Raw genomic sequence first — 22,523 nt, 5'->3', positions numbered from 1 at the left:
ACACATTTACAAAAGAAATATTTAGGGGTAACAATAGCACGTAATTATCCACATTTCTTCCAGTACTGTCTAATGATACTAATAATTTATCCAATTCCCTCAAYAGCTCCAAGGAAGAATGTGTTCAGAAAAATATTTCTTTCAGGAAAAATACAATGTCATTTCAGTAATATTTTCCCTGACCCCATGAACAGMAGAATAAAGAGTCATATATTGTTAATTTTCATTTGAATGTTCCAYTTCTTCCCATTGTCACTTTTGTTTCTCTTTTCTTTTTCAGGTCATGCTGAAATGGATGTATCAAATAAAAATAAAGTAGTAAAAGCTACCCTGGATGCCTCTGTTGCATTATTCCAAAACAAGAAAATGGGGAAAGGGAAGAGAAATATTTGCAAACTGTTCTTTGAACCACTGCTGAGATTACAGCAGCAGACAGAAAAAGGGAGAAAATGCAGAAAGGTCAAATTGAAAACACTTTTGCACCTTCATTCTATATAAGTGTCCAAAGTATATACTCTGCCTTCCCATCCTTGTGATTATAAATCACGTGAACTGGTAACACATACATTTTAAAATCCCTAATACAAACTTTTCCTTCACCAGCACAATTAGAAATGGCTCTATTTTTCAAATCAATTAAAACAAGCAATCTCATATTCAAGCATTGTTCAAAATTTCACATAGCAAAGTCATTTACATTTTCTTCCTTTGGTTAATTTGCAATAGCAAATTAACAGAAACAACTATTCAGCTCAAGTCACATAACTACAGTGGAAAACAGATTTTGACAATTTTTAACAGTTTATTTTGGCAAACATACTAATAGCGTTACCTCTTCTGATAGCTCTGAAAAAAATCCACCTTGGAGTTGCAAGTCTGATTTAGAAAAGCTAGTCTTAAAATCCATCTAATTCTATAGTCTGTCTGGAAGACAGGATTTAAATACGTTTCAGACAAGGCTGAAAAAGCCAAAATAATCAATAGAGCTAATWCCTCTTCCAATCAAAGCTTCACCCCAATTTCTAGTTCTGAAATACTGCCTTTAAATGAAAGTACATGGTATTTTCTAATTTTTAGCATTACTTATTACAGTTGAAGATAGTTTCTGCAAATCTTATTATTCTCATGACCTTTACAAAACCTGTAAAGTGAGTTTCACAGTCCAGTTGGATTTRTAAAAAAGTATTTCCTTTAAGTCAGTTTTGAATTATTTAGTTGAGCTTTCCCTTGTTCTGCATTTCCCAAAYGTTACTCAGAGCACTAACTGAAAACCAGGGATGCTGTCAGTATTACTATACTTTAGAAATCAAGTTCACTCCATTACGGCTTTCCTCAGGCACATTCAATAAACTCCTGAATCAACAGTTGACAGGCTATAACTTCTTATTAATCAAAGMACAGTTTTACCAGCAAAAGGAAGAAAAAAGGATAGCCAGAGTCTCTAGAATTTATGATAAACTACCATCTAATTGCAATCAAACAGCAAGGTGAAAAATAAATGTTCTTTTAACATTTTTACTATGTTATTGCCTAAAGGCCCTGTTTGGGTCACACTACAGTACATTCAGTGCTGAAATACTATGAGGTAATGGTAGCGTCTTTTTGGAAAAAGGAGGGGAGGAGAAAAAACACTAAAACGCACCAACAGGACTTGCACAGAAAACCAGAGATGAATAATTTCTGCCAACTTAAAYACACAGTAGGCTGTACTCATTAGCTGTGATACAGTAACTCATGGTAATACTCCTCTGTTGTAACACAAAGTAAAGTAAATCCCCTTTTGCACAGGTGTTTTGCTCTCCTATGAAACAGAGGGAAAGCTGAGAAGGGCAGTAACAGTCAAAGACCTCTGGTAAATGAACACACAAGTATTCCTGTGGAAGTCTCTCTATGGAGCCACTGATCATAAAGGAATTAGATTATTTTAAAATAGCAACAACCCCCCCCCCCCAAAAAAAAAATGCAATGTTTGAAGAGAATCTTGACTTTCTTGATCCCTAGTAAATTTATGAGAATAGTGAAATAGCAGAAAAAAGAGCACCAATCTTATATTCAAAGTTACAGTTTTACTGTTACAGCATGCCAGAATATAGGCCTGCTTTTTGGCATAATACCTTCACTGCAGTTGCCAGCCACCCTCCAAAGAAAGCTACCACTTCAAATATTTTCTTGAAATATAAACCTTTGTTATTCATCTTTAAGATGCTCTACAATTTCACAGCTAGGCTTCCCTCAGTATGTCTGGTTTCATTACCTARTCTCCAGCAGTTTAATTATTTCTGTCTTCACAAATTTCTTTGGCTTGTGCACAGAGCATCCTATTCTCAATAGTACTAGTATTTTCTTCAGTGAATCTAAATCTATTTTAAAAACAAATATATTAATATGAAAAGGCATTCTGAATTAGAATCTAGTTTGCAGAAAATTACAATAACATGATCAAAATTATCCATGTACTTAAAGAACTGTGAGACGAAAAGATCATAATTTCATTACCTGTAGTTAAGTCAAGCAAACAACTGGTATCCATCAAGGAAGAAATAATTTTTGGTATTTTCAATATATAGCTCATTCATAGAGAAAGAAATACCCAAGCATTTAAATCCTTTGATTTTCAAACTAGGAATGYGTCATGAGGAATACAGCAAAGGTGACAGAGGCAGATTTAAGTATCATGTTCAYATATTATATGGCACTTTGCTATCACGTATACCAACTGTTATGTACTATGCAACAAATGTTTACAAACAGTGATTTACTACTAAAGGTTGACAACAATGATCAACTTTTTTTAGATCAGAGAAGTGATCTTACTAGCGAACGCTGCATTACTTTTTAACCTGGCCAACTTGTGTTAAATTTAATATACATGTTTTAAAACAGTAAAGCACCTTCACAAATAAAACAGCCCATTAAAGCAGAAAGTGCAAGTCTAATATGAACATGCACTTTTTCTACATGAGATATAAAAAAAAATTGTTTTTCTAAATTTAACTTAACTGTAGTTCACAACTTAGGAAATRCTTAATGTTTACCTCTGAACACGAAAAAATGAATACCGCAGCAGGGAACAAAAAGGGTTGTTAATGGTTTTTGAGCTCAYTGGCCAACCTGTTTTCCACCTGCCATATTCAGAAGTGGAGGTTAAGAAATTATGGCCATCTGTCCTCCTTCAATTTAGTCTCAATGCTGCAACTTCACTATAGGTGATAAATCTTAAGTTTTACTAGCACAGACTCTTCTCAAAGTGGAGGAAAAAWACAAACACACAAACATCATCAGATCTGGAAAATTTGAAGTGTGCCTGGAAGATATCCAAGCAGTGTTTAATAGCTGTCATTTCTCTAAGGGAGGACATCAGACCATCATGCAATCCCAGAATAATACATACTTCCTTCAGTGTTTCTAAATAGGYGTGCAAAATCAACTCAACCCTGTAAACGGATTTTAGATCAAATGATCTACACAGAAGGGCATTTGACACTGAAGTTCAATAGCAAAGCTTTTCCATATAGCAATAGAGAACAAAGGATTTTACAGGTCAACATACAGAATAAACTATGGTAAAAGTGTATTTTTACAAATATAAATCCATCTATACTAAAAGTGTTTTGGTGGCCCAGGAACATCATGGAGCCCTGACATCCTATGGAAGCAAAAGACTATAAATGACTCCTGAAGGCTGTTAACAACTTTTACTCTACATTTTCATCCCTTCTCTTCATCTCCCCCAATCCAACTATCAATAATTTCCAGAATTTTAAAGGGTTTTTTAGCTTAGCAGTAGGATTTTTAAAACATGAATTAAATACATGCAAAAGTATCACAGAACTATTAAACCAGTTACTGAAAATCTCGTTGCTTATGCACACTCCTAAATTCAAATTTTTAGTAAATTCTGTTCTTCATACCTTAGTTTTATTCAAATTAATACTATCACAGAACCTTCACTTCTAAAGATATTGCAAATGAACCCACTACAGATTATTTTCTAACCAGTATTTATTACTATACATAAAACGTTGTTAAAAATAACATACAACAGTAAGAGGCTGTAAGAACTCCTCGGATTCCTTAGATAACAAAGCAACATCAATTTGGAATGCAAATATCTAATTAGAAAGGCAAAAAAATCCTGCAATGTCTGTCAAAGAAAATCCTTACTGAATTTTATATTTCTCCTTGGGCTGTTGGCATTTCTAAAGCTTAGTTCAAAACATATCTTAAAAAAAAAAGTCATTTAGAAACTGGAAGGCAAAACCTACTTTTCACTATCATTCTAGAATAGTGAAATCAAATGTAGATCTCACTCAAGAACCCATGCCGGTTTGGAGAAAATAACTACATATTTTTCATAAGTTTATAGTTTTGTTTTCTCTGAGTTACATACTTTCTAGAAAAAAAAAAATCAAATCAGTGCTGAACATTGCTAGGTTCATCTGTTTTCTGAACAGCACCTGTTCCTTTCAGAGAGCAATTGCTTTGCCTCCCTCTCCTGCAGTTGTTTCACTGCCCCACTGTGTTTTTACTGCTGCTGGCAATGATCCAKGTACCTTATAGACAAAAAAGCTACTAAGGACCTATGTTTTAATCACTATGAGATTACCACATGACCTTCYAGTGGAAAGAAGCTTTGCACTGGTTTGTTTCAGACGAGCAATCAAATTCCACATTACAGTATCTGTCCTACAGCTCTTAGACTCAGTGAGTAAAGCCATTTCCTAAATCAATGCACCTACCAACTGCTAACAGAAGTGAGGCAGGGAAAAATTAGAGGGAAAGGCATCAGTGCAGATGCAGTTATCTTTTTAAAAACACATTGAGAAATTAAAAAAAAAAAAAAAAACAAGAGAGACAGGCTTAAAGAACAACACGAGAAAAAACATGTGATGCATTTCTATTCCTGAGAAAAACCTTCTACTACTGTCTCTAATATTTTTTCAAGAAGTGAGCTCTGGATGGTACTGTGTACCACAGCTGTATCTTRTTCAAATTCTAGGCTAGTGTAGCAACTGTTCTATTACCATCATTTGCCAGATGACGAGAGTTTAGAAGGCCTCCTTCCTCCTACAGGAAATGACCTATTCTTAGAGAAACTCAGAAATATATATGTAAATACGTAATATATGTAAATGCACTTTGTCAAAGGGTTATTTTGTTTTTTGTTTGTTTGGGGGGTGTTGTTGTTGTGGAGTTTTTTGTTTATTTTTAAAATCAAACTACATCCAACATCCCTGAAGACTCTGTACCTTCAGTATGTCCAATTTTTTTCAGTCAAAAGTAAAACATTAAAGCTGTACAGCACTCACATTTTACAGAAAGTACTAATCAGATTAAAGACTTAAGACAGTCTTCTGCTCAGAACATCATCAGGGAATAGAAAATAATTGTTCTTGTACTCTAGGACCATGCATACATTAATGAAATATTTTGAAAGMAGACAAAAGCCATAATTTGTCATGCATATGTAGTAAGATATAAACATATTTTCTACTCATAAATCAGTTGCACCCACTTCATCATCTGAAAAATGACAAGCGTTTAAAGTCACGAGACATCATTAAATTGGATGGCATTTAACTGAAAATCCACCAATAAGAATAACAAAGAAGGGAGTCATAGACAAATGAGTTAGATCTACAACAGCACACAATATAAACTAACACAGCAAATGTGTGCACCAAATATGTCCTCTTACAAAGCTGATTATACGCTTTTAGATAGCCCTCAAATAGCCTACGTCTGGTACTGTAACATTTATCGTATCTGAAGAAAATCAGCATCTAATCTTCCCTTCACGCCCCCTCCTAGTTTCAGGCAGATAATTTCATTCTTATTCTAATCACCTTGGTCCACTGCGGGCAAGACAATCCCTTACCTATGAAACAACAATGCAGCATAGCACAGCACTGATTGACAACAACGTGACAAATTAACAATGGAAGCCACTGAATTACAAACTATGAAGAAAACGTAGGATGTGATGTAGCACACTGCAGTTACGTTACCTACCTCCTAAACACTCTAATCTGGTTATCAGCGGATAAGTGCAGAAATGCATTATCTGATTCAAGGAGCAAGAAATTCACAGCTAAGAACTGTTCTTGACTAAGTTTGCAAAGCAGGCTCAGAATAAAACTTGCAGATCAAACACAGAAACATTCATGGAAATACGTGAAACAACTTCAAAAATAAGCTACAGAATGCTTTCAGGCTGGCATGCACTCGMTGCAGCACAAGTAACCAGTTCAATTGTTTGTTGGTCCACAAACGCAATCCAATTTTTTCCCTTTACATTCTTCAAACAAAAGATTGGAAACTGCGAGACAAATAATACAGACTAGACTGAGAACTTGGCTCTTCCCTTTAGTCTTTACTGAAGATATCAGATTAAGATTCAAAATGTAAGTAAATTTTACTTACATTTCTGCTTGAGCACAAGAAAACTAAAAAAGGCCAAAAGTTACAGTAAGCCAGTCTGTCTTGCATTCTAGATTAAATGCTTAAATCATTACCACTACACAGTGTTTTTATACATATTCCATGCATCTAGGCTAAATGCATGTATTATAGTTTGTTAAGTAAGCAAATCAAGTAAAATAAATGAAAAACTGTTCTCTGAAGTATCTATGTAAGGTCTTCCATCACATTAGTATATTCCCACTAACAGTTAGTTAAACATACATACTGGCCATAATGAACTGTCACTTTGTCATGAAAAGACATTTCTCAAATGCTACAGAATCACTAACTTAAAACATTTCATTTCTTCCATAGTGTGTTGCACACTAGGAGAATATACAGGATATTTACAAAACAGGAATCTAACAGAAAATGGCTAAAGTCACATTTAAAATCTGAAAACARAAAGTTTCCTTAATATGTTTTCAAAGTTTTGTTTTGCCTAAAAATTTCATAATGCAACGTCAAAGGACTGAATTCCTTCTAAATGTGGTAAGCAGTAGTTTTAAGAGAGACCAACAGCTACATAATCATCCTACACACTGTTAATTGTATCTGGCATTATTGCTCAAAGCTCCTACACAGAATGTCAGCTGACTGCCTGAACAGTACTTTGCTCTTAGTGCCTTTGTTAATGACGAATTAAATTATACGGAATAAAACTCTGCAACCACCCTCACTTTATAAACCGCAACCATCAAAGAACCACAAAAATCGTATGGCCTTGTCTAGGGAATACATTTTTTTGTTAACATGCTGCAGCTTGCATCCTTTATCTGCAAGTTACCACAATCCTTGTTTACACCATGGAGAACCATGTTGCTTCACAGAAAACAAATAAGAATAAAAATATTCACAGAGAACCTCAATGAGAAAGAATGTACTATATGTTCAGTACCATAAAAGCAATGGCCTTTTGTAYCTTGCTGATGACAAACAAAAATACAAAATACCAGAAAACTGCCTGATTTTGTTTAAACCACACAGCCCAACCTCATTTTTATAACTCTGGTCACACTGATTATCTCTTTTTCAGCTTCAAATACAGATAGATAGAAAGATATAGGTATAAAGAGGATACAAATGTAATTTTTAGGATGCCCTAAAAGAGGTCTTTTTCAGGACACTTAAACCAGCGCTTTAGCAAATTCTGATACAAGATTGATTTTAATCTTTTAAGTACGTTTTTAAGATCATCTTTAACACTATCATTATACACACAATCGTTTGGGAAGGCATAGCCCTCCCACTACATTGTTAAGCCTCCTGCATGTCAAATGAACGCTTCTCAAGTTTCACTGAAAATAATAACACTTATATAGAAAGTCCTCAAGTTATGAAGCTCAGAGAAGAAACTGCCTGCCATGCAAAACCAAGGGATGTGATAAAAATAAAACTTATATCCGGTTTCTAATCAAAACATAGACGTCTTGGACCATATTGCATTACTGACCTACTTCCCATTGGTTTGTGTAACAACACACTGCACAGTGAAACGTAGTAACACTCCACATATTTGTTGAACATATATTCCTGTCCTAGGAGCAAACCACTTATTTTGTGTATGCACTGAATTACTATTTCTTCACAAAAAAAAAAAAGAAAAAGAAAAACGTTAATGAATGCTTGCTCACAAAGCAGCACAGCAAATTATTTTGCTGCGCTGACCAACACAAGTAGCCCTGGGACAGAGGTAAACATTTAAATGCCAACATAAACACGCACGCTGGCAACGCTGCCACTGTTTTAAATAATTAAGATCACAGACTCCCGCAGAAACGCGTACGTTGCTTAATATTTTTTTTTAAGGGGGGGGGGGCTAAAGCAGCGAGGCGCAGCGCCCAGGAAGCCCTCGGCTGCAGGCCCCGCCGGCCAGCGACGCGCCGCCGCCGAGGCTAACCGCATCAGGCTAAGATGTCAGCCTGCCACACAGGGCGCTTAACGCGCGTAATGCGCTCAAACCTCGCTGCGAGCGAGCGGCGCTGCGCCGCGGCCGCGGCCTCGGCCCGCCCGGCGGCGGCGGCGCCGGCCCCGCGGCGCCTCCTCACGCACGCGCACACCCCGAGGCCCCGCCCCCGGCCCCGCCCCCGCGCGGTCACGTGGCGCGCGGGGTGGCGGCGCCCTCCCGTAATTACCCTGAGAGAGGGGCGGGCGCCGGCGCCGCGGCCAGGCCGCGACGTCGCTGTTTGTCACGCAGCGTGCCTGCGCGCAGGGCCCCACGCAAGCAAACGCGCACCAAGGCGCGCACCGAACTCCAACCGTTTCGTCTCACTTACAAAAACGCCCTTGTGCCCCACGCGGAAACACGGCAGAGCCGGAGGCGAAACTTCGGCGCGGGGACCAAGGCGGGAACCGCGCCGGTTTGCTACCCAGCTGCCTCCGTTCAGGCAGGCATTGAGAAACGGTGACACACAGAAATCCACAGCAAGAGAAGGCGTTTAGAAAGACACAGACCGTTTGGCAGTCCACTCTACTGGACGCTTTAAAAGAAAGCAAGCTGCTTTTTCCCGAAGCATGCATGCAACAGATGCCGGGGAGTATTTTGCAGTAGCATGAAAATTGAAGTGGARGCTTGCTTAAAACCTGAAGTCCGGCTTGTATTTTATTCCTACGTTAATGTTTTAGGTGGCATATTGAAAGTAGAAAGAGCGTGATACTGTAAAATGATAGAAGTAAGTGACTGCAAGTACTTCAGCCCAATTTATTTCCTCTTGCCTAAGGCAGGCAGCCACACAACTGCAGCACACCCTCGGCCGGGCAGACAGTAAATCGCCCTCTTACAGGAGCATGGGCACCAAGTCACTTAAGTACCAGCTCATCACAATTTAAAAWCCCCCACAAGCACCTCAGGAAACAGCATAGGGGCCTGCAGAGGCCCTTAGCTTCATAACACAGGCTCGAACTGCCTTAGAGTTGTGCCTCACTGATCAATGTATTTTCATATTTAAAATTACAAGCCATCAAGGATGACAGCTGAGATCACACGGCCACATTGTGAYCATTTGCACTGAGGACAAAAAAAAAAAAAAAATACAGGGAGCTTAAAAATCATGTAGAAGTACATGGCAGTTACTGCCGATTTCCATATTTCGTGAACTACGCGTAGTCACCCTGTGCCACGTTGGTGAGCTCTGCCAATATACTGTCGTCACTGCTTCTGTAGTGACTGTATTGCCAAAAAGAAAACAGCCAAGGGAAATAAGAAAAAACAACAAGSGGGTAATGTGGCAAAACAGACAAACAACTGTGTTACGGATCTTTGTTTTCATTTGTTTATGAAAACGTACATAACTAACATCTGTAACACGGCTCTCCCACAATAGTGTTACTAAAAGCACGATATTCTGCYGATCACACTTTGCACATACAGAGCTACGAGGCATGCCATTAAATGGAAGAACTGCATGGGCTGCATAGAGGTAAACAATTTAAGTTCAAACTCAAATCATTCCATCTCCTGAATGAGACAAAGTAGAAAGCTTGATATTATTGTTTCCTCTTAGTCTTAATTTGCCGTCTCAAAATTTATACTGCTCTCTAATACAGGAGCCTGTTTAAATTCTCTTAGAGAAAACATATTTACAAATCTCAGTCAGCAGACACAAGTGCTTTTACAGCTTTGCACTGGGCTGCCTATTCTGTTTCCATAGGAACGGACAGTCATTYGCCGAAAAATGAGGAGGTTTCTTTAAAGCACCTTCTCCAGCCTGCCGGATACACATTCTGTGGGAGTGAGAGGCAAAACCTAGCTGTATGCCTAAGACTTCTGCGTAACAGCCATAAGCATATATGCTGATACGACTCTCCAATATTCAACGTTATTACGGATGTAAACAAAAAGGAGAAATCTCAAAGTTCTCATAGTAGTTAATTCATTCACGTAACTCACAGTAAAGAGAGATGTGTGTTTTAAACAAGCCACAGACGACCGACTGAGGGCAAGGGAAGATGCTGAATCATAACGGGGTAGGGGAGAAACTCAGGTCAGCAGGAGCGTTTACAGTATAATATGTTTTAAACTTGTACACCCTTTCCACCAAGCAAAGCTAAGYACTGAACTTAGCCAAATAGATTAGCATATATTTTGGGGGCAGATTTAGCTCAGCTGGTTACAGCRTGGTGCTGCTAATGCCAAGGTCGCGGGTTCAATCCCCGTACAGGCTATGCTGAGGGTTGGACTAGATGATCTCCAGAGGTCCCTTCCAACCTTACCAATCTGTGATGATGAAATGCACTGACACTCCTGCCCAGTGTCTCCTGTATCTTCTTTACTTCTCATCTGCTGGTTTTTGAAGCTCCTTGCTATACCCTGCCCCAATTATTCAATCAATAGCTGTTTCAGTATCTTTTTCATCTCTTCCATCCTCCCAGGGGATTTGTCAAGCGCTACTGATAACTCCTTCCCCTCTTCCTCTTCAGTGTTTACCAGGGATCAGAGTCAACACAGGAAGGTGGTAACACTGAAAGGGACTGTTTACCCTAGGTCCACTCTAGCCCGGTCACAAGGATAACTGATATTAAATCCACCAATGTGCATGAGAATACAGGTTGGGTATCTACTCCTCTCCTCCCTGTGTTTCTCACACATACCTAAGGATACCATTACAATGCTTGTAAAACCTGTAACACAGAAGACCTAAACTTGAAAAGCTACTGCGTTTAATCATTTTAGTAAAATTTGTGTGCGTGTGTGTGTGTGCGCRCGCACGTGCRTGCATTGGTTGAGATTTATGAAATGCAATGGAAAACTTTTTCATTCAAATTGTTTAAAGCTGTTATTTTTCAGGTTTTCTTTTTCTTTTAAGTACATGTTAAATGAAGTGACTGAAGAACTGTCAGAAGTATTACTCTATAAAAGAATCCTAGAGTCGCATCCCTGGATTCTCAGAAACTAGGTCAATGCTACAAAGATTCACTAGCATAGCAGTGCCTGTTTAGACTATGAAAAAGATCACATCTTTGACAGCTGTATTAGCAAACTCTTCCTTATCCATTACATACTTCCAAGAGAACGGTAGTTAGTACAGCTAACTTATTTGGAAAAGAAACTATTAAGCTAGCAAAAAATATTCCGTTCACTGGTAAAAAGGTCCACTAAAGAGCTTTGCCAGTGTAACTGCATCAAAGTCTATCAACACTTTCATTGCCTTTTTTCTTTGGAAGCATCATCCTATTTCCCCTTGTCTTCCCAATCACTACTCCAAAACAAACTCTCTCTTTCTCTACTTATGTATCTCTCTATATATGGATATAGAGAGTTTGTTTGTATATAAACACACAAACACACATATTTAGACTGTTTTGGACTAGGGATATACATATATATAATTTTAAGAGTATTAAAAAAAACTTCAACATTCTACCATATGTATTTGGACATTAAAATCTTGCCTCTATCCAGACATGTTTGAAAAAACTCCTAAGAGAAATGTTGATAACCAGACTACAGGAATTCATAGCAACTTTCAATTTACAAATGGAAGCAATAAATATAAATTGCCCTTCAGAGAACAATGAGGGACTAAACCATGATAAAAACAAAGCAAGAGAACAGTATCTTTTTCAGTAACACTGAAAAAAGATCAGTTTAGATGTATTCAAAAGAAACACTAAAACCAACCAAAAATACTGAAACAAATATACTAGAAGGATTCTGTCTCTACGGTACCAAAACAGACAGAAACATAATACAGGACACTTAYAAGGCAAAGTGATTTATACCAATGTAAATCAGCATTAACACCTATGTTTTACAGTTGAGATAACAATGGCTTAAAGAAAAAGCCACTCGGTCAGCTGCAGTAAGATAGAGAGGTAAGCTCAGAAGAGCTTTGTAAACTATTTCAGCCTTTAACACATTRCATTTATTTTATATACATAAATATATATTTTTAAGTATATTATATTCAAACGCATTCAATTATATCCAATGCATTTATGGGTGTCTGCATATATACACACACACACCCTTTCCTCCTGTAACTTGCTTGCAACTTGCAACAGTTCTCCATACTAGGCTCTAGGCTGTCAACAGGGGAGGGAAGAAAAAAAAAAGTGAAATTCATCTTTGAAACCCCTCAAACTTATGAAGCAGTATTAACTTTCAATGCAAAAAAATAATGTTTTAGCCTTCCAAAATGAGTAAATCTGCTTTAACAGAATGTTTATGAAAAACATATCCTGCTAAATTTAACATACATTCTCTTCCTTTTTTTAATATTAAACCTTACACATTTATTTCAGTATTCTCAAAGGCTTCTCAGGAATAGTAATGTTTCAAAACAGAATGCAGCCTAGAAACTCTTCTGTAGCAAAGAATAGGTTTTTAAGTTCAAAGAAATGTGTTTTTATGATCTCTTCTGTTTTTACWCTAACAAGAAAAAGGATTTTAAAGTCAAAAAGGTGAGTCTGTRTACATTAACAAATCATATGCATTCCTCAAAATATTTCTATTCTTATACAGTTACACATTTTAAACCTAGCAGTGCCTTCTTTTCAGGCAGCATAGTAGGTCTCAAAACCAATGAACATCAGAAAACCTTCCCTGATAAAGCAAGATCTACTGATTCCCTGCAGAAGAGAGACAAACTTTCAAACACAAGCACACGAAAGCTATTGCCACACCACCTCCTTTCTTGCACCGTTAATATCTACAAATGTTTTTTGTAAGATACAGGTTTTAGGATAGAGGAGTAAAATCATTCCTACTACTATAAAATACTCTATCAAGAATGCACTAGAAAACAACAACAATCCTCTGCACAGTTCTCTGTGCAACGCRTTTTGTTTTCATGATATGCACCAAAAGAAGAGCTCAAACTCATTACCACAGAGAGAAGTTTCAACAGAAAGTCTTAGCTTCAACACTTCAGTGTCTTTGAATATTAGTTTCCTATTTTTATCATTGTAAATACTCTGTATGTTTTATAATCATTATTCAACATTTTAACCGAGAAGGGATCATACAATATAATCACATTCAATTCTTTCTTTCTTTTAGAAACATACTGTAATACAAGATAAAGGTTTGATTGCCTCCCTTCTGCCAATGCAAGAGTGCACACATCGCTGGCTAAAGATCCATTGCTTGCTTCTACGTAGTTTCACTTTTTTTTTTTCAGTTGTATTCTGATTGCAGTCTAGAAAGACTTTCAGTAATACAGTAGGAACAAGTTTGTTTTCTTAYATCATCTGATTTTTACAGTGTTCCTACACGCACATTTCTAGATTCATCTGTCTCACTTTGGTAATGCTAAAATGTGTATTTATAATCAGATCTTAAGATTAATGCAAGATAAATATTTACATTCTTTTATACTCACCACTGATACTACTTAAAATCATGTTTCCAGAGTTTCTCACTTCATCAAATTTTGCAAAGATTGTTTGCAATCTGTAAAGAACAAAAAAAAAAAAAAATTTATCTATTTGAAATCCTCTGTGTTACTGATAAAACCAGGAATCCATTTTTTCCTCACATACAAAGCAGTAATAYAGCTGAATGTTGGCAAATGCAAGGGATTATGTGTATCTAAAAACAATTCCCCCAGGGCTCTCCCTCTTAAGTTAGTTGAGCATCTTCAAATAAATGCACAGAAAAAAATACCTCTACTTAGCAAAGAACAGAACTGAACATCTTAACAAGAAAGACTGAAATAATTAAAACTCTAAGTACAAGGTCAATAATAGTATGTATCAGGTTAAAAGTGGCTGTGATATTAGCATATTTATGTACAAYTACAATTTTAACTACAGAATGTTTATGTGGAAAAAAATAGGGATTACTATTTAACTTGTTTCAAGACAATTACTGTTTTTTTCTAATCAAAAGTCTCAGTTTTGTTAAGAAGATATTCTTGAAGTAGTTTGCTTTTCAATAGAAAAAAAAGGAAATCTTTTTTCCCTAGACTTAAGATACATTAAACACTCCAGGTATGTTCAACACTATTATATATCACACATTAGGTAGCCTCATAATAAAGCTACAATGTAACTCCTAAAGTACACATAAAGAGCAAAAAGTTTCCACTATTTTCAGGTTAGTTAAACAAAACAGGAAATACAAGAACTAAATTCACTTCACCACATTAGAAGAAATATAATGGCTGAGATATATCAGTATAATGTTTCAAGTTCTTTAATATATAGAATTTAACAGGAAGGCCRCTACTGCAATCATCGCCATTGACATTCACACAATGTTTGGCTGCTACAAGGAGCAAATGCTGTTTAATCAAAAAAGCTGACGAAACATCTGAACAGCCATTTCTYATCACCTCATCACTGCAGAAAATGCAGCGAAGCAGTGAAAGTATCTTGTGGAAAAAAACCTGACTCACAGGCTAGCAACAGGTCTCACATATCGTTCAACTGCAAATGACAAAGAACATTTCCTTACATTTCTCCAATGACTTCTCTTGCATCTTCAACTTCTCTGAATATGGTAATGTCTAGCATGTGCATGAACTTCAGATAYACATCTACCAGGTTTGACTTCTGGCCTTAAATGCACAAAGCTGCTACTTACAATTCACAGCTTGCAACACCAGAAACAAGCATAATTCAACTACATTACCAGTGCTAGAGACTGCATTACTTCGTTCAAAATTTGTTAAAAATGGCAAATATTTAAAGGTTGATAATCCAGACTGTGTTAASACAAACCAAGAAAGAGGAGAGAAAACAATGTTTGTGTATGAAAATTGTCATAATAAGCAGCAAAATGAAGGCTGTATGAGGAAATTTAACTTCAGCATTTCCATATGAATACACAGTTTTTACTCTATGTTCCACAAACAGAGGTTAATACCTTCCCTGTATGTAACCTACTTTCCCTGACACCCTGCATACCCATTTCACTCACCTGCAACTCCCTTATCTAATAATGAACGTGACAAAATCATGAACACACACAACAGTATGAAAACCCTTAGCACTTCAGCTCTTTCAYGTGTTTCATCTCAATACTGTCAAAATACATTATTTTTGTTTTCGAAGTACTTCCAAGCAATTCGCTAACGGGCAGAACTTGTCCTGTATTTAACAGGCACGCAACAGAACTACACTGAATATGCTGGAAATCCCACAAGACCTAGCTTACTTCTCACATGGCTAAAAACCAAACAAAATAGAACTTAGATCATATAAATCAAAAACCTAACAATTCGTAAGACAAACCAGCAATTATTCTACCCTCTCAATTTATCTCTCAAAACTATCTACGACTCTGTGGTACTTTGCATGAACTTCCCCCAAGGTACGTGTCTTTCTGGATCCTGCTAACCTCTCCGTTCTGCGCCACCACTGCACTTACAACCTCCGCAGCCACGGCAAAAGGCCTGAAACAGGAGCAGTTCACAAGTGTCAGACTACACTGCATTAATGTTAAACCTCAGTCTTTCAAGGAAAAGGTCAATTTGTGAACCAAACRCAATTTATACCAAAACATATTTTTGCACTGGTTTAGTCTTGGAAGAATAWAACAGTAATTCCTAAATTAAATGCTTTTCAGATGTCAGCATTTCMTTATCACACATGGAATCCCATCAGTGTGCTCCCTTTTAAATGCAAGAAGTGAAGACTAACACAAGRACCAATCAATACCTATAGTAAAGCATTACGCTTTCATAAGTTAATGAAACAGCTTCAAATGTACAAAATGAAATATTTTTACAATTTACCAGTGACCGTGGGTTTCCCTTAACGTTAGTAGATTCCATATTTAAACACTAAATTATCAGACMGCCCAGTTAATAAGCAGGACTTGCATACTGAATCTGATAGGCAGAAATTTAAGAAATTGTTATTCTGAGAAAAATGGAACATGAAAACAATAGAGATGAGTAAATTTATTCTTAAATTTCACTTCTACTTTTAATATCTTGTAATGCTGGTGGTATACATTTGGRTATATATGAGGGGGCATATACACATACATAGGTTTACATACATACACAGTTTAGAGATTCAAAAATATGTATTTCTTGCTGTTTTGAACTTAGTTTTCAAAAATGCTTCATTTAACATTTTAAACATAAGAGAAAAATGAAATGCTTCCTTGCAGATAYATTAATAAACACATTGCCTGGGCAAAATATCTGGTAAAATAGTAACCATGAACGTTCAAAAATACACAAAAATTTACCAGGAGCAGATACAGTAGTGGGGTAGACTGGAGGACAACACAGTATTGCCACTCCTGTAAGCTCTTAGAAAGCTTGACTTTATGACTTCAGAGGCACTTTCTAGAGTATTTTATCATCATTACAGAAACAGAAAAAAACATATCTGACAAAAACAATTAAGCATTCCTACAGAGCCAGACCTCTCTCTAGTACAACTTAGAGGAGGAATAGTAACGACTACTGCACAAAAACTCTCAGGACAGACTACTACTTCCCTCCCCAACTCTTCATGTTAGTATCTCTCTTCTTTTAAATTCCTGCTCATAGCCATAGGCAAAGCACTGTAGGCTAATATCTAAAATTCCTACAGCCAACTTACAAATGCTTGCTGGAGTTCAACTCCTACCAAAAGACAGCCTTACCAAGACGAATCCAAGAAAGTTTACTGGAGCTACTGATGACTGGCATCACTCTGTCATCAGCAATGAAATGCATACTCTCATATCTGTAAGCCCAAGTCTGGATTGATGAGTATAATCAATCAATGAAGACATCAGTGAATATAATCTTCTTTTCTTCAAAAAAAGCACAAGCAAGTCTTCTGCAACTCCACAAAGGGAAGGAAAAATTCCCTGTATGAAAAAACATTGTCCAGAGCAGCAGGCCATTTATGCATGGGCTAGATGATCATAGCTGTCTCAGTACAGTGAACTTAACAGCCTCCTACTTTAAATGGGGGCTTCTAAACCTGCTAAAGCCTTGTCCTATGGCAGGTGGCAGGTCTCTATCAAAGCATTAACACATTACTGCACCTGCTACCCTTCAATGTGCAGAACATGTGCCTAAGACATAGCCTAAGCTGACATGTACACAGAAGTGCAGATGCTAAGAAAGAACAAACGCAAAACTTCTAGACTGAAGAGCCATTAACTATGGCCATCTTCGATGATGCTTAACCACTTGCAAGACAGGCAGAAGAGGAAGCTTAAAAATCTGGACCTGCTGATGGGAGAGGAACAAAGCACTGCTTCCCTGTCAACACAGAAGGATAAGGAGGAAGAAAGGGTGGCAGCCATTCCATCCCTTGTGTCCTAAAGGAGTCTTAACAAGGGAAACGGGGCATGTATGAAACCCTACTACTGCCTCCTTCCCCCTCTCCAGAAAAAAAAAAAAAAAAAAAAACTCACACACTGGTGTCCAGGTGCGAACACACAGATGGATTTCACCTATAATGCTATCAAGACTTGTAAGTAGGATGTCAATGCACAAAATTTCAAGATATAAAGTTTGGACTTTAGATATTTGAACTCTCTACACAAATAAATGTGTTTTTATACATTTATGTTTCTTAAGTAACAGTGAAGTAAGTTGCCAGAGGACTTCCCAAAAGAACTGAAAAACCAGTTAACACTGAATCCAAGCAGCTGCCATCTTCCAGAGCCATATATTCTTGAAACATCAGCCATACAAATTCCATATTGCAATAAATTCAATTCAGCCCATACAGAACTGTCCACTATTTTTGGTCCATAAAACAACAGATATGGTATTAATTGTAAAAACTGAAAGTGGGTGCTAATACTTAAAGGCCTGATTCCGAAGACTGCCAAACCTTCTTGACAGTAACTGTAATAAAAGTGAAAACACATCCAAATCTTCAAACACTGACCGGATACAGATTTTTCTCAAAATGGAACACGCCTCAGGTAAAAAAAAAAAAAAAAAAAAAAAAAATCTGAGATTTGTAAACTGGAAAAAAGCAAACAGGAAACACTGATGTTTTTGTAGATGATAGCTTGCAAATCAATCACTACAAGAGAATAAAACTCCACTGAGAAAAATACTTTAATAGGAATTAGAATCATACTACAAAAGTAAAATCTCATCTCCTTCCGCTGACCATCTAGATTCCTAAACAGGTCCAGCACACCTTCTCTTGAAAATTCACTATTTTCTCTATTCATTTTTCTATTGAAAATTCACAAAGGCTAACATATCAGATGCAGATTACAAAACTTTTAAGCCTAGTGAAATTAAATTACTGATTACATTTGCCTTTATATGAACACAACACATATATACCGTTTTCCTATTCAAGGAAGTTSAATGGCATCTCAAAACAATCCTTGCTTTACTTTCCTGCCTTTCTTTCAGCAGACATGAGCTCTTATTTTCAATGCTTTAGAGCAGACAGTATTCAAAAGCAGCAACAAACAGATCTCTAACATGTAAATTGTTCTGTAAACTAAACATGTCTACATTTTATTAGAACATGTGTGTACCAAACACTTAACAGGGTTTTCTGTTATGCATGTCTATGTAGAATTTTTTGTATACTGTTATATAGTGAAAGAGATGCAATAGTTCTTTCAGGCTGAACTCARCAATTGAAAGCAGCTGTCTGATCTATTGATAATCTATCTGTAGTCTTAAAATTCTTAAAAWCTGCCCAGACACATAAATACAGACAAATTTATATAAGAACAACAATAAAATGACACTCTAAATCAAGTTGTTTCACAGATCATCACTCCTGCGTAGCCACACAAAAAGTTTAACGCATCTAACTGAAAGGAGATTTTCTAGCAGGCACTGTGAAAGAAACTTCTTAAACTAGGTCTGCCTCTGAAGGAACAACAGTCTGAGCTACCATAGAGCTAATCTGTCTTTCTGAACTTTGTCACCTACACTATTACTGCTTGAAGGCCTAGGCAGGGTCTACAGGCATTCTGCTTCCTGTCAACGCTAGGGCTGAAGACTGGTGATTTCATGTTTAACTCAATTAACTCATAAAGCTCTCATCATCCCAACTTGAAGAATGCTTAAAAGAACACAACATAGCCTCAGTTCACCTATTATTTTACGCTGGCTTTGACTCTCTCCACATTTTTGCAACTGATTCAATGGTAATTGCCAGTATGACATGCACCAAGCACARCTTTGCTTGTTAATGTGAAAGAAAGTGGTACAACTATCCTTTAGACAGTAAGATAAACAATTTGGCCCCTACTGTAACTAAATTAGAAGTTGTTGATTACCCTGAGGAGACAAAGCTCCTATGATGTTTAATCTTGTTTGGATCCCAAGATTTATTTAGTTTCTATCACATGGAAACGTGAGGAGGATAAGTGCTAAGCCTAAACTTGTGGTCAGAACCAACATTCACAGTACAGGCAAAGGCCGTAATCTTCTCACTTTCGTTCTTATCCTCTATTCCAAAAGGCATCCAACACCCTGTCTTAATGCTCAAACGTTTTTTTTTTCCAATATGCTCCATTTATCTGCCATGAAACTTTTGTTTGGAATTGTAGCAATACTACAGCCTAATACTTCTGTGATAACCACATAATTTCTTGATACTCCATAATTGTGACAACCATTAAGTAGAAAACAGCACTTAAAACTTCCCATTGATACAGCAACTTTTTGTGCAACTCTGTCTAGAATGTGAAACAATAAATTCCACACCATTCTCCTATGATAATATTTCAATACTCTATAAATTATCATTACAACCAAGAGTCAATCTTTCTTAGATTGGTCTGATGAATGAAAGTATTCATTCTGATAATCTCTCTGACCCCATGTATGAGATACATTCAGCTTTTCCAAGACTGAGAAAGTGAGATGAAGTATCAAAGTGTTGTTAGTCAATAAGAGGTTAACACATCTTTAAAAAATATAAATTGTTTACAGTAAGGAGTTTGAATGATTTTATTGCATAAACAGTCTTTCTCTCAAGCAGAGTGTCAAGCTCTGTTTAGTTTTCTTAATGAAACAAACCCTTACCACAGTGGCAACAATACAAAGGCTACTGTTATTTCACATAAATTCACCTATACTGAATACAGATCAGCCTTTGAAAGATATGAATTGCCCTTTGTAGAAAGAAATGACTGAAGAAAGCATTTTCAAAATTTCTTTTCACCTTTTGCAAGAAAAATCCAGTGTTCTGTGATGACATATGCAGCAGTTAGCTCACTGAATACCTCTTTCTCAATGAATCCCAGAATTGCATTTTCAGAATTTGGAAGCAGCACTTTGAAAAGTACCTCGATTATCTAACTGTGGCCTATCAGCAAACACCTATGGCGGAAAGGCCTGGTCTGATACAACTAGTAGGCAGCAAGGGAGGACATTTCACCTTGCAACTAGCTTCAGGAAGGTGGTAGTTAGTTGAGGATTTGCTACACTTTTTCTTCACTCACAAGTGTGTGTGTAAACAGACTCTCTTGTTCTCTCTCATACAGACACACACAACATGAAAAGGATTGACTGAAGTGCCTCATTTGTGACTCTTCTAYATTGAGGCTAAATAGCCATTACTGAATAATTACTGAGCAAGACATATGTATTTAAATATTTCCCAATAATTTTCCTACTTCTCAGTACTCATATAGTATATATTTGCATAATTCTAAAATATTTTTCTAGTGTTCTCAGCTTCTCTTACAATCAAAAGATTTCAATTACTGAATGTTAGGTTGCTTTTAGTCATACACCTGCATGCATCCTCAAAGCAGAAAAGATGATAGCAGGTTCTCCACTCCATTTGTATATAACTAGTGGGGTTTTTTTGTTTTGTTTTTTTTTTTTTTTTTTTTAAGAAAAGGGAAACACCAGTAGTGATGTCATGATGGAAGCAAAACTAACTGGAAGATTGAATAAAAATAGTCCTAAGTTTTGAACAGTTTTTAAATGAGTAAGTTCTGACAAAAACAGTAGCACAGAACAGCTCAGAGTCAAAAAAAMCAAAATAACTGACTCACCTTCCAGGAGGAATTCCCCTCTTATTAAGGTCTATTCGTACTTTCTCTCCTACATGTCTATAAACCTCTACAATGGCTAGTATGGCAGCATCTCTCACCTGTAAATGCACAGATTGAATTACTAATTTCAGGGTTATAGAAACCAATACAACATTTTACTGACAATCTACCAATTTTCCAAYCTGCATGCTGCCCTATCTTACAAAAGAGTTGAAATTGTGAGGACAGAAGAGAAAGGAAATACAACTGTTTTTTSAATATAGGATTTTTTCCCAAGTGAAGCATGTCCAGACAGTAAATGAAAAATCCTAGAAAGAACAGCTCTAGCTGGAATTTCTGGAATTAACATATTTGTGAGAAAATTAAGGGGTTTTTTTGTTTTTTTTATTTTTTGTTTTTTTAAAGGTCCTACCACACTAGGCAACAATTTGAAAAGTTAGGCAATGCACTCGGTGTTGACACTTCATCTTGCCTTTCATCTGTTTACACTTGCAGCCACGCTGCTCTTTAAAAGTAAGTACATGACTGTCCACAAGAGTAAGCCAGAGTGCCCAGCATTAGCCACACTTTCTTCATAAGGAATAAGTAGTATCACATAAGCACAAGAAGTAGAATAACAAAAGATGGGGAGGGGAGGGAACAGTTAAACAGTAAAAAAACAATAAAGGAAAGGGAGAATCTCTTTCAAAAAATTTGAGTCACATTTATCACATTAAAAACTGCTAAAACGCATGTTATTAAATTCCACYATTCATTATAAAAAAGTTATTGGAATGATTTTAGTATTCTTCTTTGTAATAGRAATTGCACTAAAAGGACAATTACTCTATCAAGATAGGAACTACCTTGTTACAAGTGATCAGTAAGCAATTAAAAGATTTTCTTCAGAATAAAACTGTAAGACCAATGCTATATGAAGGAAAAACTTCATTACACCCAGAAAATAAGCATAAAGACCTATTATATTTATTTATTCAATTCACTCCAATGTTAGCTTTTCCTTACTACATTTTTAAATATTCTTTCAGGCCCAATTTCAGATAAATCCAGAGAGAAGATTCAACTATTTCCATCTGAAGATTTTCTATAGTTCAGACTCTTCATTATAAACTACATCTCAAATTTTAGATGGTTCTTTGCTTAAACAGTTTTTGCGTGTGCTTAAACA

The 22,523-nt window shown here is 36.6% G+C and overlaps 1 protein-coding gene across 7 annotated transcripts in view; it reads right to left on the bottom strand.

The window, feature by feature from the left end:
• Positions 1 to 22,523, bottom strand: part of CLASP2 (cytoplasmic linker associated protein 2) — a 142,341-nt gene that overhangs the window by 92,624 nt on the left and 27,194 nt on the right. For all 7 annotated transcript variants that reach the window (XM_085304197.1, XM_085304235.1, XM_085304204.1 and 4 more), the window contains exons 6-7: positions 21,356 to 21,453; positions 13,785 to 13,855 (exon numbers count right to left, since the gene is read on the bottom strand). In XM_085304197.1, coding sequence (XP_085160323.1) covers positions 13,785 to 13,855; positions 21,356 to 21,453 — 169 coding nt within the window. The remainder of the gene's footprint in view (positions 1 to 13,784; positions 13,856 to 21,355; positions 21,454 to 22,523) is intronic.

Source organism: Rhea americana, unplaced genomic scaffold (genome assembly GCF_003343005.1).
Source record: "Rhea americana isolate MKP2758 unplaced genomic scaffold, rheAme1 scaffold_100, whole genome shotgun sequence".
Classification (NCBI taxonomy): Eukaryota; Metazoa; Chordata; class Aves; order Rheiformes; family Rheidae; genus Rhea; species Rhea americana.
Note: the sequence above shows the minus strand (reverse complement) of the source record. Positions and strands in the feature narration are given on the sequence as shown.